Raw genomic sequence first — 19,077 nt, 5'->3', positions numbered from 1 at the left:
TTTGATACATTCGCAGCCAGCTGAGGGAGGGTCGTTAGTATTTTCTCTTGAGAATGAAAAGTCTAGCGTATTTCTGATTCCCGCCAACCTAAGTCCGAAGCCATCCTCGGAGAAGCCGACGGAACGCTGGCTCGGTCGGCGGAGAAGTCGGCCAGCCTGGGTCCCGGCCCCCACCCCGACCTCGTGTTTCCAGATTGAGGCGTCCTAAGCCATCCGGGGCTCCCTGGGCCCCGGTTTCCCTCGTGAAATTGGCATCATGGTGCCTGACTTCGAGGGGACTTCTTAGTTAGGTTCAAGTGAAGCCACATACGCGAAAGACTTCGCGAAGTCCAAGTCCGTAGGACTGGGGAGGGGCTGTTCAGACACAGACACACGTGCCCGCTCCAAATATTTCAGCTGGTGGCTGGATTTCTGAAGGAAAAAAAGAGGCAGGGGTCCGCTGAATCTTCTTGGCTAGTCGGTGTGGTCTGCGAACCGGGAGTCTTGGCATCCGCAGGGAGCTTTCAGACCCGCAGGACCTTGGTATAAAATGCAGATTCAGGGGCACGTGTGTGGCTCAGGTCATGATCCCAAGGTCCTCAGATTGAGATCCTGCTCCCCCATCCCCACCTCACCGCGTCCCTCTCTGCCTACTTGTGATCTCTGTCAAATAAATAAAATTTAAAAATTAAAAAAAAAAAAAAAGCAGATTCAGAAGGTCGGGGGAGGGGCCGAGAATCCACATTTCTAGCAGATTCCCAACTGAGCTTGCTTCGCCATGCGGGGCAGCAGACCACCCAAGAATCTAGAGGTATTTGGAACCATTTGGGGGGACTTCCTTAAAGCCCTGTTGCCTGGGATCAGGGAGGTTTCTGATCTGGTCGATCTTGCGGAGGAACAGAGGGAATGAGTCGTTTTTGATAAGCTCCCCCAAGTGCTCCTAAGATGTAGACGAGACTGAGAACCTCTAGTCCAGGTTGTGATAGTAATAATGGCTCTCTCTCCTTTTTTTTTTTTTTTTTAAGATTTTATTTATTTATTTGACAGAGATCACAAGTAAGCAGAGAGGCAGGCAGAGAGGGCGCTGAGCAGAGAGCTCCACTGGGGGGGCTCGATCCCAGGACGCCAGGATCATGACCTGAGCTGAAGGCAGAGGCTTTAACCCACTGAGCCACCCAGGCCCCCCATATTAGCTCTCTTGAGCACTAGATGTTCCACCTCCTGTCATAGCCAGGGCAGCCCTATCAAGTAGGTACTGTCATCTCCATTTAAAAAAAAAAATATTTTATGAAGCTGGCCAATTCTTTATTTGACAGAGAGAGATCACAAATAGGCAGAGAGGCAGGCAGAGAGAGAGAGAGAGAGAGGAAGCAGGCGCCCCACCCAGCAGAGAGCCCGATGCGGGACTCGATCCCAGGACCCCCAGATCATGACCTGGGCTGAAGGCAGAGGCTTAACCCACTGAGCCACTCAGGCACCCCTGTCATCTCCATTTTATAAGAAGGAAAACACAGTGGAGAGAGACAACATACCTGTCAGTTAAATCGCAGATTTAGCTGTTAATTGTTAAATCGCAGAGCCAGAGAAGTCCATCTGGTACCTATCTCCACCAGCATAATTTTGGAATCCTCTCCGACAAGTACTCCCTCCTCACAGACACCTTTCCTCATTCTTTCCCAGATGGACGATCTCATATGATCTCTTCTTTAACCTCTCAAAGCCCCCTCAGTGCTTATCATATTCCGTCTCATAAAACAGTGCAAGTATTTGCCTTGTCTAGCTTCCTAGACATTATGCCTTACTCCTATGCATAGCCTTTGCAGCACCAAGCACAGTGTCTCTTACACACATATGCTGTTAGATCAGTATTTGTTGAGTTATATTTTCCATGCCTGAGGAATATTCCAGAAACCTCTATTATGATACAGATTCTCATATAATACTGGTTATCCAGCATACTTTAGAATAATCTTTCTGCCGTCGAGGGACATGTAACGGACAAGCTCCTTTTGCATTTACCGTCAGGGGAAGGAGAGCAGCAGCACGGGCAGCCATATATAACAAAAACTAACACTCCTTGACTTTTCCTGAACAGAGTTAGTCAAACACTTCCATGGATTATCTCATCTAATCCTCACAATGACACTATGGGGGCATTATTATTGTTATTTCCATCTTACAGTGGACAAAACCGAGGCCAGGTCGTAACTTGTTCCAGTCACAGAGTCAGGGAGTAGAGGGGAACTCGATGCATGTAGCCGCCCCCCCAAATCTGACTCCACACCCACAGATGGCAGGCTGCAGCAAGTCTCCCCACTTCTTCCCTCTAGAAACAAGAAGACAGAATCAAAATCACCTGTATGCATGGGTAGAATTATCAAGCCATAAAAGTATAGGCAAAAAATTAGCAAAAATAAAAAATAATTAGGGGTGCCTGGGTGGCTCAGTCTGTCGAGCCGCTGCCTTTAGCCTGGGTCAGGATCCTGGGATTGATCCCTGCCTCTAGCTCCCTGCTTAGGGGGGAGCCTGCTTCTCCCTCTCCTTCTGCTTCTGGTCTCTTGCTTGTGCTCTCTCTCTCAAATAAAATCTTAAAAAATATAAAATAACTAAAATTCGGATATATCTGTCATTTGCATTGGCAAACACTTCTGCAATATTTATATTCCATTTCTAGGTGAATAGAAACTAAATACGCTTGTAAGCTTAGTATACATCTTTCATTTAAAGTGATTTTTAATTTTGAAGTTTTAATTAAAAAGTCCTACTATGTTAAGGTTTTGTAAAGAGCTTGGTTGCCAAGAAGCATACACGAAGTGCAGCTTTACGAGGGCTTGGGCGAATCCAAAGCTGATGATAAGGAATGGATTTTTGTCCAGAAGTAATACTCAGCTCCACGCAGGAATCCTCATGGTTTTACCCAACTACTTTTTCTATGTCTCAGACTCTTCTACCCCATTCCTAAAAGCAATGACTTGAAAATATTTTAAAGAAATATCCACCCAGGGACCTTGGTGGCTCAATCAGTTAGGTGTCCGACTCTTGATTTCTGCTCAGGTCGTGACCTGGGGCTCTGGGATCAAGCCCCACATCCAGCTCCACGCTCAGCAGGGAGTCTGCTTCAGGGCCCCCTCTCTCCTTCTGCCCCTACCCCTGCCCTACAAATAAATATGTATATAAATAAATAAATAAATAAATCTTAAGAGAGAGGGAGAGAGAGAGAGAGAAATCCCACCCAATAGTGGGAAGATTTGGGAGACCAATAGAGCTTTTGCCAGCAGAGGGCGCCTTTGGCTCGCATTTACAAGATTCGTTTCCTTGGGTTATAGACTTTTATAAGGGTAAACCCAAGTCCAAACAGAAGTAATGTTTCTCAACACTTTGCTACAAAAACACTTTGCTGCCAATATTTTTTCGTGCACACGTGCGTGTGGTTTAGCTTTGACAGAGTCTATCTTAGCATCCATCCATTCTTTTGAGTATCAATAAACAGGTACCTCTGTCAAACAGTTCAACCAAGATGCTCCAGTTAAAGAAGTCATAGATGGCAAGCCTGGGATGTTTTTGCCTTTTTTTTTTTGTAGAAACTGCAATGTTTTTTTTTTTTTCCCCATGAAATCATGACGTCTCAAGTCACTCAGCACCATCAGTGATGACAGAAACCTAGGAATACTACAAGAGCTCTTAAGGAAAAAATAAGATTCTCTGACCATCTTTTTGTTGTACTAGTTTTTATTCACTTTCATTATAAAATTCCAAATTCCAATACCAATGTTCTTGCTTAATTGAAATTATGAAAATATGAAAAATAAACACAGTAGATGATGGCCGAGGGGATATCTGTTGTCAGTTACCATGTTAAATAGCCATCTCTTTTACAGTAATCCTTTTCAGAAAGAACTCTTGAGAATTAGAATTCTATATGGTTCCCAATAGCTACTAATGTTAGGTTTTCATCTGCATCAAAGATAGGCAGCAAAGCCAAAACACAGTGCATTTTGCTCTCCGATTTCCTTTTCCCAAATAAATGAAAATCATTTTAAGGAAGTTTCCATCATAAACTTGAAATGAATGTAATTCTCTAAATTGAATGTATCTGCAAGCCCCTTTCAAATTTTCTTTCAAAAAATTTTTGATTTATTTTCAAAACTTAGTGACTACTGTAGATTTTTCATTGCTTTCCATTTTGACAGAATGTCCTCATCCAGACACCTTGCAGCTTGGCCATGTATTTCTGGGTTAGTGATATTTTCCTTCACTTGTCAAAGTTCAGTGATATTAGATGTTAAGGAAGGTATAAATTTAAAGAAACACTTGTGGGGGGCACCTGGGTGGCTTAGTGGGTTAAGCCTCTGTCTTTGGCTCAGGTCATGATCCCAGGGTCCTGGGATCGAGCCCAGCATCGGGGCTCTCTGCTCAGCAGGGAGCCTGCTTCCTCCTCTCTCTCTGCCTGCCTCTCCACCTACTTGTGATCTCTGTCAAATAAACAAAAATCTTTTTAAAAAAGAAAAAAAAAAGAAACACTTGTGATATATAAAAATGTCTTTACAATTTGGGATAGTCTCACAAGTCAATTTGAGAGTCTCACAGAATATTCTCAAAATGAAATACTTGGTTTTGACGTGACCAGGGGAAGTAACAGCACTGTTGACGTTGCAGGCTTGGCATCGGGAGGACCTGATTTGACTGCTAGCCAACAGTAAGATCTGTAGACCATTCTGGAGCAGTGTGCCGCCTTGGCCACATGTAACACGCTTCTCAAGTACCAGTGTCGTGGCTAAAGCACGAGGCGTGGAGCCAGGCTCTGGGGGTGAGTCCCAGCTCCACTGCCTAGTACTTATGTGACCTTGGGTCAAGTTTCTGAGCAGCTCTGTACCTTTGTTGTCGTATCTGTGACATGGGGATGATAAGAAAGGTACCTAGCTCACAGAGTTTCTGTGAAGATGAAACTAGTTGATAATCAAAAGCACCCAGAAAAATACATGGCATGTAATATGTGTTCTACAAGTATTTTCTTTATTATATGACCTTATTTAATGTTTCCCAGAACCTCTGGAGTAGGGCCAGCTTCATGGATGCAGTCACGCCAGGCCCCATGCTAAGAAGAGCCCCCAGTGTGTGCTTTAATTCTCTGCTCATGTCTTGAGATTCTTAATAACTTTTGATGGAGGACCCTACACTTACGTTTTGCCCTGGCCCCACATATTCAGTAGCTGGTCCTGCTCCGTTACTGTCCACACTCTGCCCCGTTCCTGCTACGTGGCCTTGGACATGCAACATCGTCTGTGTTCTCACCTGTAAACTACAGACGTAGTTACAGACCTGCCAGGGCCCTTGTGAAAGTTAAGATAGTGTGTAAGCCGTGACTGGCATAGGTAAGTTCTTAGAAATGGGACCCACTATTACTAGCATCTATCTTACTAAAATAACTCACCAACAATTCTGTTCTCCTCTAAATACATATTCTTGCTTACAATTACAGGTAACCTCAATGCAGTTAAACGTTTGCTGAAAGTATAGAATAAAGTCATTAAACTTTAGTTTTAACTCTGGAAACATTCAGATAGGGTTTTGAGGGGAGTTGATCAATTCCTTACTCTTACAGAAGGACCTTATTAAAAGTTGAGGCTTCTGTAAATCTTGAACATGTTTTATAAACATGGACTAGAGGGGAAGTCAAGGGACTTGATTTGGGGTGAGAATGGATAAAACCCTGAGAAAATTTTCAGATAAATTATTAAAAATAAAAAGCATACTCAGAAACAAAATTTAGTGCTTCAGACTGCATCCACCCAAATATTTATTCATGATAAATTTTACTACTTTCATGAGTGGACGAATGGGGGGGGTGACTCCTACACCATGAAGCAAAAAATGAAATGTTAGATCCTCTAATTCATTTTCAACTTCTCAAATTTAGGTTATTATTAGTTTTGGTACTAAAAAGATGCTTCATGCCTTAACATTAGTTATATTGCAGGAATTAAATATTTCTATAGACCATGATGGTATTTGTACAGTATTTTTTCCAATAAAATTTAGAAGTCAAAATAATATGTACTCTTTTATAAGTTACTTTAGAGTACAGGATAGAACTCAGGTTCTACAGAGAAGGATAAAGTCTTCCAAATAAAATTGTTTTGACAAAAAATATAAGTAGTGGAAAATTATTTTACCTCTACAGGATTAAGAATATATATTCTTTCCAAGATGATATCTACTACCAAAAATAAAACTAATGAAAAGCCTCTTACAATCACAAGATATATTGATATATTTTTTTGGTAATTAAAAAAAATATATATTTATTTATCTATTTTAATAAACATATAATGTATTTTTATCCCCGGGGGTACAGGTCCGTGAATTGCCAGGTTTGCACATTTCACAGCACTCATCATAGCACATACCCTCCCCAATGTCCATATCCCCACCACCCTCTCCCGTTCCCCCCCCAGCAATCCTCAGTCTGTTTTTTGAGATTGAGTCTTTTATAGTTTGTCTCCCTCCCAATTCCATCTTCTTTCATTTTCTGATATATTTTTATATCCATCCTCCAAATTTTAATTTGTTGGGTAGGTACACTCTGGAAAGATAATCTGATGATAGGAAGGTCAAAGCTTGAATTTCTGCCTTCAGTTTAGAGTCTGCCATTATCTCCATCTGTCAATAGAAGTAAAGCACAGCTGTGACCAAGTCCTGCGCCGCAGCTCCGTCAACTCAAACTAGGAAATCTAGACTTGCCCCATTCCCAAAGCCATGGGCAATAGGTTTTAGCTTGGCCAGAACATTCCAGAGGTGTTCTAGAAAAAAATGTCAGAAGAATACCCAATATGGATGTCTTGATAACTAGGAATGCTCTGGTATCTTTATGTGATTTCTCTCTTTTCTTTCCTCCCCGCGTAAACTATGATACAGCCATAGACGATGGGTATAGAACTATGATGAGGATAAAAACAGGTCAGCTCCGTCTATCTGATCTTATCTGTTAGTGTTGGCATTGCAGTCTTTCAACAACCATTTACTGCTAAACACCACTCACATTAGTTGTTGGTTATACAACATTTCAAAGACGATACTTGCAAAATATTATGTGAATAACCACTATGAAAGTTAAAGGCAATAAAACATACGGCACTTGAATTTTAGAAAGAAACATACTTCTTTTCTCCAAAATGGTTGGCAAGTAACATAAGGTCTTTTCAGGACACTTTCAAGTTTCATCTGGTCCTGTTTTGTCAGCGGAATTAAAGTATCTCTAGGTATATTTAACCTAGAAAAAAAAATTTAAAAAAATCAGCAAAAACAGTGCTCTTATAACTTAAAGGTCATATACGCATTTTAATTTATTATACCATTTCAAGAAACTCAGATATAACAGATAAGCCAATTATTACAGGCCCTTCCTTTAAAAGCCAGAATTTGGGGGCACCTGGGTGGCTCAGTGGGTTAAAACCTCTGCCTTGAGCTCAGGTCATGATCCCAGGGTCCTGGGATCGAACCCCACATCGGGCTCTCTGCTTAGCAGGGAGCCTCCTTCCTCCTCTCTCTCTCTCTGCCTACTTCTGATCTCTGTCTGCCAAATAAATAAATAAAATCTTTAAAAAAAAAAAAAAAGCCAGAATGTGGGGGATCTGACATGTCCTAGACCAGCAAGGGTTCAAATTCATAGTGGACGTCCATTGTAAATTGTTGTTTTCCTTCCAGATGCACAGGACAATGACAAGAACACCACAGACACTGGTGATAAACACAAAGCCAATGGCACTACCATCAAGTGTGTGGACACCCCGCGCTCTCAGAGCGCCACAGCCTCGAAGCAGTGGCCTAGAGAAAATGCATGGCCAGCAGTGAGAGTCACAGTGGGATCTCAGGCTCCATGGAGCTCTTCATTTTTTTTAATTCATGCGAACTTTCTGGGTCAAGGAAGTTAGTCTATTACTAATTTATTTCACTTAGGTGCATGTGTGTACACACACAAATACACACACCCCTATCTAGTTTTACATTTTTTTAAAAAAGGTGGATTGTAATTTTTTCTTGGTGTGTGTGTCTGCTATTCTAATAGCAGAGGTCCAGGATTTATGGTACAGACTACTTTTTGAAGTCACAAATCCTGGATTTCCCAGGAGAACTCTAGTTTCAAATAGTCTTTTTCAATGTGTCCCCACAATTATGATAATTTACCAGTGGCAGCTACCAGACAGTGTGACAATTTGATTAAAATTGGGGGTAAGGCCTTGAGGATTTCCCATGAAGCTATGTTTGTGGAGCCATCACACTCTGTAAAAATTTCATTGTCCATTTACTTGGAGCGGCTTCGAGGGCACTGGTAGGATTCATGAGATGCAGCTAGAGTTTCTCCAAGCCCTCCACCTTAATAATTATCAGATCATTTGTCTTGACTTTGTGTTAGGAAAGCTCTTCATACAAACAAATCACCCCTAAGGGATTTTGACCAGGACACATATACCAAATGGAACAAACTTCTATCCAAAAGAGTACAAATATTCAAAAACCAAAAACTAAATGTTTTCTTTATGCCCTCATTTTGTAAGAAGTGGCAATCACCCAAAACCTGTTCACGTTCCAAATTTAGGCAACAAGGACCAGGTAGCAAGGTTTGCTCATTGCTTAAAGAAATCCAATAAACACGTTTAAGTTCATTCACACTGGCCAATTAAAACAATGAAGTATTTTAAAGTATCACATTAGCAGAGATGAATAAAAGGGATCATATCCTGTGCTGAGGGACAGGTGGGCTCTCACTCTCCAGGAGAAAAAAAATAATTAACCTATCTGGAGGGCAGTCAAAATCTTAAAAATGTGCCTACCCTTTGACCCAACAATTCTGGGAATTCAGCCTTCAGGACTAAGGGACTAATTAAAGATGCAGGCACAGATTTAGTTACAGGAGGGGCCCATCAAAGCACTATTTATCAGAGGTCTGGAAACCACCCAAATGTCTGACTACGAGGCACTGGCTGAATAAACACTGGTACATCCAGAATTGGAACTCAGTAACAGAAGACACTAGAATGAGGTCATGGATACGGAAAAGTGATTTCATTGTGTTGTGTGAGAGAAGCAGACTACAAAGTAACAAAGCATGATTCCATTTTTGTGAACAAGTTAAGGCTACAGGCAGAGAGTAATAATAATTTGCATGGGTAAAGGTGTTCATCAGTAGGTGATTTTTATCTTGTTATATAATGATATTTTTTTCTATTATGAACATATATGCTAAACTTGCCAAAATTTAGGTTCCCAAATGTTAAGTAATCTTAAAATGAGATTTTTTAAATGAAATTAAAATTTTTAATCTACAGTACATTTGATTCATATAGCAAATGATGTTGTCAACAATTACCATTTCACTAGAGCCAATGTCTTATACTTTATGATTATAAAAATATTACAAAATCTTTAAAAAAATTAAAAAATAAAATTAAATATTACAAAATCTTTTAACCATAAGGTAAAACAAAAAATATTTTCTAGCTGAAAGTTCAGTTAACCAAATTCGTTCAAGGATTTTTGTAATTGAAACAAACATCAATGCATTTAATTCATAATTCTATAATCCTGTGTCATTAGGACAATATAAACAAAACACATTAATAGCTTTCCTGTACAGTCACTTTTTCAGCTCATTGTTACATATTATGATGAGTCATCATTTTAAATATCTTAGTTTTACTAAGACTAAAATTAATCTCACCGTTTAATATCAGAAGGGAGGAGACCAAGCCATCTAATAGCTGGAACTGTGAGATTATGGGCCTCAAAAGACATCGCCTAAAATAAAGAGCAAATGCACATTAGGTGAGGCTAGTCTGCAGAAAACCGGCAGACCTATTTCTGCAGCCCCATGTTTCACTTATTAAGGAGGATAAAAACGAAAGACTACATACTCCCTGAACCCACAGAACTAAAAATCACCAGGACTTTTGCTAACCCTGGCTTTCAGTGAAAGTTTTAAACCGTTCTAGGATTTCTTTATTGCTTTTATAGACGTTAAAACTAAAAATGAACCTCTCTGACCTTCATTTATTGTTGTTCATGATTCTGTGTTTACATCTTACTTCACCATCCCTTACACCTAAATATATACATCATATAAATGTATCTGTCAGGGATGCCCAAGGTGTAAACCGGTGGTGCCCAAACTTGATCATGCATCTGAGTCACTTGGGGTCCAAACCTAGAGATTCCAGTTCAGGAGGCCTGGATGGGGATGGAGCTGTGCATTTCTAGCAAGTTCCCCGGTAATGCCAGCACTGCTTGTCTAGGACCATACTCTGAGAACGACTGATGTATGGTAGTTCAGACTCTAGTGGTGACATTTGGTGATGTTTTCATTTTCCCTTACAGTGGGTGTAAAGGGAATCGGCAATGTCAGAATTCAAGGTTATATATAATTTTCAGAGTTTATTTGGCAATCAGACCTTGCTGTTACCCTGAGGTCCCAGTTACTTCAGCAGGCTGAGAGAGTGGAAGATTATATTGCCTCTTGCCCACAGCTAATCCCACTCTGTCATCTGTCATCGGCCGTAGACTAGGAGAGTGGCTCCCTAGCACACTTTGGGGGTCCTCAGCTATCTAAGGGTTGGTAAATGAATGCAGCAATCACCCTGATGAAAATGAACTACCTCAACATTGGAAAAGAAAAAATAATCTTCTGTACTTACCAGAGATCCATACTTGTAGATGCACATTATTTCTATGCCTGTAAAAAGAAAGTCACCTTTACAGTCCGTCTCCTTGCACGTAACAGGTTGGATCATGTGTACACTCAACTTTTCTTTTCATAGATACCACCAATAAAAAAACTTAACTGTTCAGTTCAATGCGCAAAATAACAATAAATTGCCTCAGATGACTACAGTCAGTAATTTTAATCTAATAACCATCTTCTTTTCAAGTGACTTATGGAAGTGTTCTAAGAGCAGAAAAGTACATCTATAAGTGTGACGGAGAGGATTTAGTTAGGACAACTGCTTCACACAGTCCAACGACAATCACCGTGTGGATCGGCGTCGACAAGAGCGAAAACAGGAATATGAAATGTATCCCACAGCTTCTTGACCAAAAGTCTTGTGTTCAGGTCAGGTACCCCCTTTCCCTAAAAGCAAGATTGAAATTACGCATTTTAATTCCAGCAGAATGAAACTGACAAAACCTTTTCCTTATCTTATCAACAATTTAAAAGTTAGAAAAGTTAGAGCACTTCAAATTTCAGGTGGAAGACTCGTGTGGACTGTGAAAAATGTCCAGTCTACAAAGCAGAGTGAAGACGCCCACCTCCGTCTGTCACTGTGACCCAACTACCCTGGTCCTGAGAAATGATCCCAAGCACAAACAGAAATAATAAAAATCAGTCACATCTACCAACAGGGACATGGAGAGGCAGCATCACACATGTCATTTGTCATTCGGCCCTCGTCCAGCAGGTGTCCCTGATTATTCCAGGGTTATCTACTCCTCCCTCGCAACGCAGTGTGGGAAGCTTACTACCCTTTGCTCACTGATGCCTGTGGCTGTCTGTGTGGCATCTCAGTGTATGCTTCGGGGTTCTCTGCCATTCTTGGCGCATACGTATGTATCTGTATCTGTATATGTATCTGTTTCTGTGTATGTATATATGTATGTATGCATGTATGTATAGAAAAGCAGACTTTCTTTGACGGAATTCATGTAACTACCTGATGTACAAACCTGCGGGTGGAACACAGAGCAGCTCCAGTGTTGCCACATTACAGCTGAGACAAGCCGCCATGGGGGAATGGCCTGTAGGTGACTCTGAGAGCCTGTGCAGACTCACTGTGGTATTAGAAAACCACTGCTGTTTAAGAATTGGAACCACCAGGGGCACCCGTGTGGCTCAGTCGCTTAAGCATCTGCCTTTGGCTCATGTCATAATCTCTGGGTCCTGGGATCAAGCCCGCACTGGGCTCTCTGCTCAGCGGGGAGTCTCCTTCTCCTTCTCCCTTTGCCCCTCCACCTGGATCCTGCCCTGTCTCTTTCTCTCTCCCTAATAAAATCTTGTTTTTTTTTTTTGTTTTTTTAAGATTTTATATATTTGACAGAGAGAGAGATCACAAGTAGACAGAGAGGCAGGCGGAGAGAGGGAGAAGCAGGTTCCTGTTGAGCAGAGAGCCCGATGCAGGGCTTGATCCCAGGACTCCGAGATCATGACCCGAGCCGAAGGCAGAGGCCCAACCCACTGAGCCACCCAGGCACCCTTCTCTCTCCCTAATAAAATCTTAAAAAAAAAAAAAAAGAAAAAAAAGAATTGGGACCACCACTTTGATTTTAATCAGATTTGAGGATTTTAAATAACCCCCTTGGAAATTCTTACTCTATCACCCCAAAGGATGTGCCATGCAGATAGCAGAATGTTGTGTGAGCTGCAGACATAATGTTATAAACCCCTCTTGCCAATCATCAGCGTAGTATGTTAGTCTTGGATTGTAGTAAAGAGCGACAATATAATACCGTAACCATGATGCATGGGGACATTCTGTTGCAAAAGCTGTCATCCAGGAGTCGCTGAAATGTAGCATCTTTTTCTACAATTAATAGAAATTTTGCATCTGTAATTAAATCTGTGACGTTAAGGCTGATCATTGGAAGCCAAGAATATTTCCATTTAATCACCAGCTAAATAGTGATGCTGTAGAAATCAATTTTCAAACAGCTGTATAGTATATTCCTTTTTACCTTCATATATATAGACATCTATTCACATATTTCCATACCTCTCTCACCTACTAGACAGAGAGCCCCTAAAGCAGAAACCGTGTGTGTTCGTCTTGACCACTATAGGGTCTAGCATGACGGTTACACACTATGAAGGCTTGGTTTATCAAAATAATGGGTGAACGCACATTCTACGAGCTTAAATAGTTTTCCCACTCAAAGGATACTTCGAATTCCTTGAATATTAGATGGCACAGCAACAGCCTAAGTTAACAAAACAAGAGAGTTTTTATTTTAAATAAAAAGCAAGTTTAACCACATTTAAAGTGTATCCCCAAACCCTATTTCATTTTTCTCTGAATATATCAGTTATCAGAGATTTACTCCTCAGGTTAACTCCTCACTAAGAAGACAGACATGCCACCCAAACTACTTCCTGGCAGGTGATAATCCCTTGGAAACTTTGTGGCTACGGGCTTAAGCGGCAGAAAGTGGTGAGTTAAAGCCCTCCTTACCCTAGAGGGCACAGGTGTCTCCTGCTCATTTCCAGACTGCTGTTCAGGTTAGTGCTGTGGCCTTTCCAGGTGCCAAAGCCCAGCAAATAGCTCAGAATTAAATAGATCAATTTCCAAACCAGGAAACTGTATCAAGATTACGTCAATAACCATGCTAACATAGCCAAGCTCCATTCTACCTGAAGACAATAGTATATTTTTGTAAGGAAGGCATATCTTTATTTTAATATGACATTTGACAACTGGGATATTTTAAAACTGCATAACAGACGACCCCCTAAAGCATAAGCTTACTCACCCTTTAGTTTTATTTGAACATCTTAAGCTCCAAACTACATAAGAAAGCAGGAAATAAAATACATTTCAAAAACAAAGGATCTGAAAGGGAGTTAAAGCAGGTGCATGAATATGCTTACTGTGGAACCACAGGTACAATGCACTCTGGTGCCGTCTTCCTCCAGATACCTTAAGTTGCCAGCGATTAAACCTTTTGATGTAGATAACTGAAAAAATAATAGCTGTTTTTGAACACTGTTTCACTGACATATTTTTTAAAGTTTATTTATTTAAGCAATCTCTACACACAATGTGGGGCTCGAACTCATGACCTCAAGAGCAAGAATCACATGCTCTACCGACTGAGCCAGCTAGGCGCCCCTCACTAACATTCTACATGGCTGAGTCAGTCCTCACGTTCACCTGCCGCACTACATGTATTTTAGCTCAGATCGGAATTTAAGAAGCAAATATGTAAGGATATTAAGGAATTAAAGAATACTTAGTAATTCACTTGTTGTAGTCCATTCATCCAAGGGAATATACTGAGAGTAGATTAAATTCATAATGAGAGACATGTAGTATCAAATATTACAAAAACAAGGCACAGATTACATTTGTTTTTCTATTATGATTTCACACATATCTTTCGTCTTAAAATAAGATGTTTTGTATTAAATGCTACTTACTATATGTAGACTTATCCTTGGCATTTTTAACATACAAGAAATGTCATTGATAATATTGTCCACGACAGTCTGGTTACCGAAGAGTTGGCTGTCAGTATAATATATGTCTCTATGAAAGTTAAATATATATTTTTAATTAGCCATATTCTCTTCGACTATGACAAGTACTGGAGTATTATTTGTAGGAGGCTTTAACTGCATGAAACACAACATACAAAGAAAGTAATTTATTACCCATAGTCTAGTCTTATGTACCACTTCAACATAATGGGAGTTAACCTAAATGGTCTTAAAGGAATGATTTACCAAAACAAGTATTTACCTTTTGGTTGCATAAGTGTTGCTCTGTACTAATTTATAAATCATTGACAATATTTTAAGAATTAGGGCTGGAAAATAAGATACAATGAATAAGTTACTCATCATTTCTCTCATTAATTCAAAACACACCACTATCAAGGATTTCGACTACCCCCAGTTACTTTCCATAACATTTAAAAAAAAGTGTCTTTCCAAAATAGAAGTACTGAGTACAGGATAATAATTTCCCAAAGGATCAAATAAAATTAATTGCTTTCTAAACAACAAAATTGAGAGAAAACTTTTCTACTGAATCATGTACCTTGAAAATTTATTTTGGAATTATAATCTGTTTCCATGGTTACTGACAATGAAAAATTCTATAATTTTATTTCAGGTATAAGGGTGGTCTATTAAAGAACAACTAAAATTATTCAACTAGGAACAACTAAACCCAGGAAGTAGCCAAACTTACTTATTACTAAAAGCTAAGAAATATTAATTTACCAAATTTTTTAACTGATTTTAGTGAATCGCTTTTGATTTTTCTCGTGGTACAATGAGATGCCATCTGAAGACCCACAGAATCTTCAAACCTGTCATTTTGTTGAAAGGCAATAAGACAAAAAAAAGAATTACCTTCTGAACACCAAACAATATACACTTAATACACTCTTCTGCACATCATCTAAATCCATATTTCTTCTCAACAGAGGCACTGAAGCTTTAGGACAACTTCATTTACAATCTTAGAAAATTCCAAGTAGTAATAAGCTAATTACTTTGTGACATACAGAAGCACTAAAATAAAGAGTTTAAAAGAAGTGAATTAAATACCTTTGAGTGTAATGTGTACGTGTGTGTGTATTTAGTGTATAATCTGTGACATTTAGTGTATGTGAACTATTTTCACAAGTTTATTAGCATTTTGCTCATTTTAATATTTACTCATTAATTTTGCTCAATTTAACAAGTTTTGAACTATATTTCTGATTTACTTCCTAAATGACATTAAATGAAAGAGCAATTTGTTATTAGGTTGTTAAATTGAACTGCCAAGCCTGTCCTAAAGGTGGCAGAAGGCACCAGGCAAATAGGCTGAATGTCAGGGGCCTCATGGGCTTGATAAAATCCATTCTGCAAAATGATGCAAAGTAGGATTCAAACGTTTAGTTTGTATTAATTATACTGACCATAAAAGAATACTTAGTGACTAAGGAAACTCAAGATTACTTTTATTCTGTGTCTGTAACTCTTATTGAGGACTATTGTAGTGTTTTTCATGATCTAGACTCTGCAGGCTGAGCATCTGAAAAACACAAAAGATATGAGCAGGTTGGAGGGCTTTGACAAAGCTGTTTGCTGATTTTACTTTCTTGGGACACATGACTTAGCAGGGGGAATCTACCAGGAGAAAGAGCCTGTGTTCCGCACACATTTATTTTCCTCCCAGTATCAGGATTGCTTGTAGCTCCCCAGAGCAAGTACTTTGCTTTTGCAGTATTTCTGCAGAATTCCACTGGTCATATTACCCCACTTTGAGTGCTAGAAAGCTTAGAGCCCAGTTTGAAGCCTGCTTTTAGCAGAACTGTAAGACTTTATCATATGCATTTTGAATTCTAACCTCTTTGGGTGCTTCATTTGTTGTTCCTAGCATTGTTTTCCCTTTGCCTTATCTTTCACACCCACTTCTAGTTTATGTTACCTGCCTATGAGGTTTGAATTTTGTAAACTTCCTTAAATCCTTCTAGGCAGGGTAAAAGCAGTAAAAAGAGAGAAGTCAGATGAGAACTCAAACTCAAATAAATTCAAATAATGACACAGGTCTTGTATTCAAAAATTAAAAATGCAAAATGCCCACTTTATATTTTCCCAGCTTGATCTGTTGTCTATGGTGAATGCAGGTGCCTCATTCCTTGCCACGCTTGTGATGATGCCCTGGATAACACTTTCTATAGATCCAAGAACCTCAGAACTGAAAAAAATAAACACACTATGATTCAATCTTAATTTTAAATTAGACCTTTACAATATGTAACATTTCCCCAGATCAACATAAAAGTAGGTTTTGTTTCATTGGTTGTTTTTTATGACTTGGTAATTCACCTCCATACAAATCTCTATTAAATTTTGACATCGGCATTGCACTAAACCGTCTTTATGGTGGTTATTTGCAGAGAAATCTCATTTGCTTGTAGTTTTACTTCTCTAACAATTACCAATTGAAGTAATCTTTCCCTTTTAGACAATATCAATAACTAGACAGTGATTTATAAATATATTTTAATCTCTTCGTATTAACCTACTTAAATTCAAACTTGTTGGCTTGAAATACTACTGGTAAATGTTTCAATTAAAAATGATGTAATATTGGCTTTGAATTTAATTTCTTTCCCAAAAATGCAATGCAAAAAATATTCCAAAAGAAATAACTTCTTATTGTAACACATCACCCTGATTGATCTCATGCCTTAAATCTGCCCTTTGAATTTTAGTGATACAAAGAGAAAAAACTTTAATCACTACCATGGAAAGACTTGGCAACCATTACCCCACTTTACAGCAAAATAAGACGACCTAGCCCAGTTTTCTATGAGCTGACTTTTAATTTCACAAGCCATCAGCTTCAAAAAATGTTGTTCGGTTATAAATACCATTAGTGTATTGCCTAAGAAGGGAAATCAAATTAAATCTAGAAAATGTGCTCATGTAGAATGTTCTAATTCCCCCAGAAACTTCAGAGCTTGCTTTGAAAACGCACCTTCGTCAAAAAGGAAGGAAGGAAGGAAGGAAGGAAGGAAGAGAAAATACACATGATCAGAAAGCAAATCTTAAAACAATCAGTATTTTCTAACAGGGAGAGATAAAAACCAACTCAAGGAAAGATCTCATTTTTCCAGTTTGGAGAAAAAAAAAAAAAAACAGTTGCAAGGTAACGCTGTGACAACCTTGAAAATACAATTAAGTTAATCTGCATCTGAAATTCAAACAGGGACTTCCGGTCCCTCCTTTCCTCACCCTTGCAAGTTCTCCTCCTAATACTTTTATAAAAAACCGGTTTGGTTATGTTTTCCCACTTTGTGTGTGTGTGTTTTGTTTTGGTAGTTGGCTTAGTCTTCTCAAAGACAATAATTTGTTTAGGCTGAAAAACTTCGCTGATAAACCAGAATAGCAGATCCACGGGGGGGAGGGGGGGGGAACAGCATCTTCAGTAAAAATGGTCAAGAACCTACATTCTCTGTAGCTAATTCGGAGCCGCGCCGCCGGGGAATCGCAGTAACCCGGCTCCTCAGCACCGGGCTCCAACCAACCTCGCCAGCCGCCCACTGCTTTAACCGATTTTAAATAAATCACTTAAAACGTGTGTAAATCGTTCTCTCATTCTCCACCGCTTCCACGTTCATTTTGATAAAACCCGATGGAGAGAGAACGCCCAACACTCAGCTTCTCTCTCTCACACACACACACACACACACACACACACTTCTGAAAGCTTTTTAAGCTAAAATGGAACCTAACAAGAAACTGTTTTAAGCAAACACAAAGCCAAGCTGTGCCCTCAACTCCCTGACCTCTGTGACTCTCAGGAGACCTGCGAGCCTCGCTGTGGGGATGCTCCTGGAACATTCTAGAAGACAGGAGGGGCGGGGTCTACCCCCGGGGCTTTTTGAGTTCAAAAAGAGAGAGGGAGCTCTGAGGAAAGGCTTTCTCAGAGCTCCCGCGTGACGGGCGAAGCCAAGGGGGTCGCTCCTGGGGCCGCCTCAGCCGGAGACTGGGGAGAAGGCGAGGGCCGCCAGCCATGTCCCTTCAGAGCGCCTCAAGCCCCCACCCCCTCCCGGCTGGGGACCCAGCTCCTCCCGAACTCCTGAGCATCGCGTCCCAGAGAGACCCCTTCTACCTCGAGGCCAGGCGCGTCCCCCTGCCCGCAGGCTCCCCACCGCCTCTCCTCAGGGCCGCCAGCAGGGAAGCCCTGTGCTGGTCCAAAACCTCGAAGAACGAGGCCTCAGGCCCCATGGGCGCAAAGGCCATGAGCGCTGACAGCAACGGAAAGCTCCAAGGACAGGAAGCCCACAGGTGACCACGACGGCCCTGCCGGGTGCTGCAACGAACCCTCCCTGACAGCCTCGCTGGCGACGTTGGTAGCACTTTCTAACTTTCTATCTGGGCATGCGCACACTTTGCCGCCCCCCCACCCACCCCGCATGCGCATAACGTTGAGTGGAGTGCGCAGGTGCAACGCAGGGAGTTCAATCAGGTCCTCTCCCACCTGAGGGTCAAAGTGATGGGCCCAAGGGGTACCAGAATGATGTGTTTGGGATATTGGATCCAGTTTTCCTTGAAATGGATTTATGGTGGTTTTGTTTCCTTGTTTGTTTTTAAGGGGATAAGAGGCCGTATTGAGGCAAAAATAGTACCAGCGATTTTTTTCATGGAAAGAAATAGTTCTGGTGATTCCCTGCCCCGTGTGCTTGACGCAGCCCTAGGCACTGGGTTCAGCTGTGGCAAACAAACAAGGCAAACAAAATTCCTGCCTTACTGATATTTTTATAGTAGCCACTCTCTTACGTCTCAAAACCATCCCAGGAGGTTGCTGATGTGGTCCTGGTGATTTCGCAGGA

General features: G+C 40.5%; 1 protein-coding gene across 1 annotated transcript; it reads right to left on the bottom strand.

Annotated features, from left to right (window-relative positions):
• Positions 1-6,458: 6,458 nt before the first annotated feature.
• Positions 6,459-18,596, bottom strand: SPO11 (SPO11 initiator of meiotic double stranded breaks). The gene is made up of 13 exons (XM_004759903.2): positions 18,357-18,596; positions 16,320-16,433; positions 14,966-15,054; positions 14,481-14,547; positions 14,159-14,267; positions 13,610-13,696; positions 12,906-12,942; positions 12,475-12,584; positions 11,002-11,101; positions 10,668-10,705; positions 9,698-9,774; positions 7,138-7,249; positions 6,459-6,639 (listed from the first exon to the last, which is right to left on the bottom strand). The coding sequence occupies exons 1-13, from the start codon at positions 18,485-18,487 to the stop codon at positions 6,520-6,522; spliced, it is 1,191 nt and encodes a 396-aa protein (XP_004759960.1). The 5' UTR covers positions 18,488-18,596; the 3' UTR covers positions 6,459-6,519.
• Positions 18,597-19,077: the final 481 nt, after the last annotated feature.

This window comes from Mustela putorius, unplaced genomic scaffold, assembly GCF_011764305.1.
Source record: "Mustela putorius furo isolate JIRA1106 unplaced genomic scaffold, ASM1176430v1.1 tig00003972_pilon_pilon_pilon, whole genome shotgun sequence".
NCBI lineage: Eukaryota > Metazoa > Chordata > Mammalia > Carnivora > Mustelidae > Mustela > Mustela putorius.
This window is presented reverse-complemented; position numbering and strand designations above follow the sequence as displayed.

Coding starts and splice junctions, on each gene's coding strand:
- SPO11 (XM_004759903.2), bottom strand. CDS start 18,487: ATGGCCTTTGCGCCCATGGGGCCTGAGGCCTCGTTCTTCGAGGTTTTG. Junction 12,943..13,609: donor ATTGTACCTGTGGTTCCACA/GTAAGCATATTC, acceptor TTGTTAACTTAG/GCTGTTGCTGTGCCATCTAA. Junction 11,102..12,474: donor CCCCATGCATCATGGTTACG/GTATTATATTGT, acceptor TCTTGCTTTTAG/GGAAAGGGGGTACCTGACCT.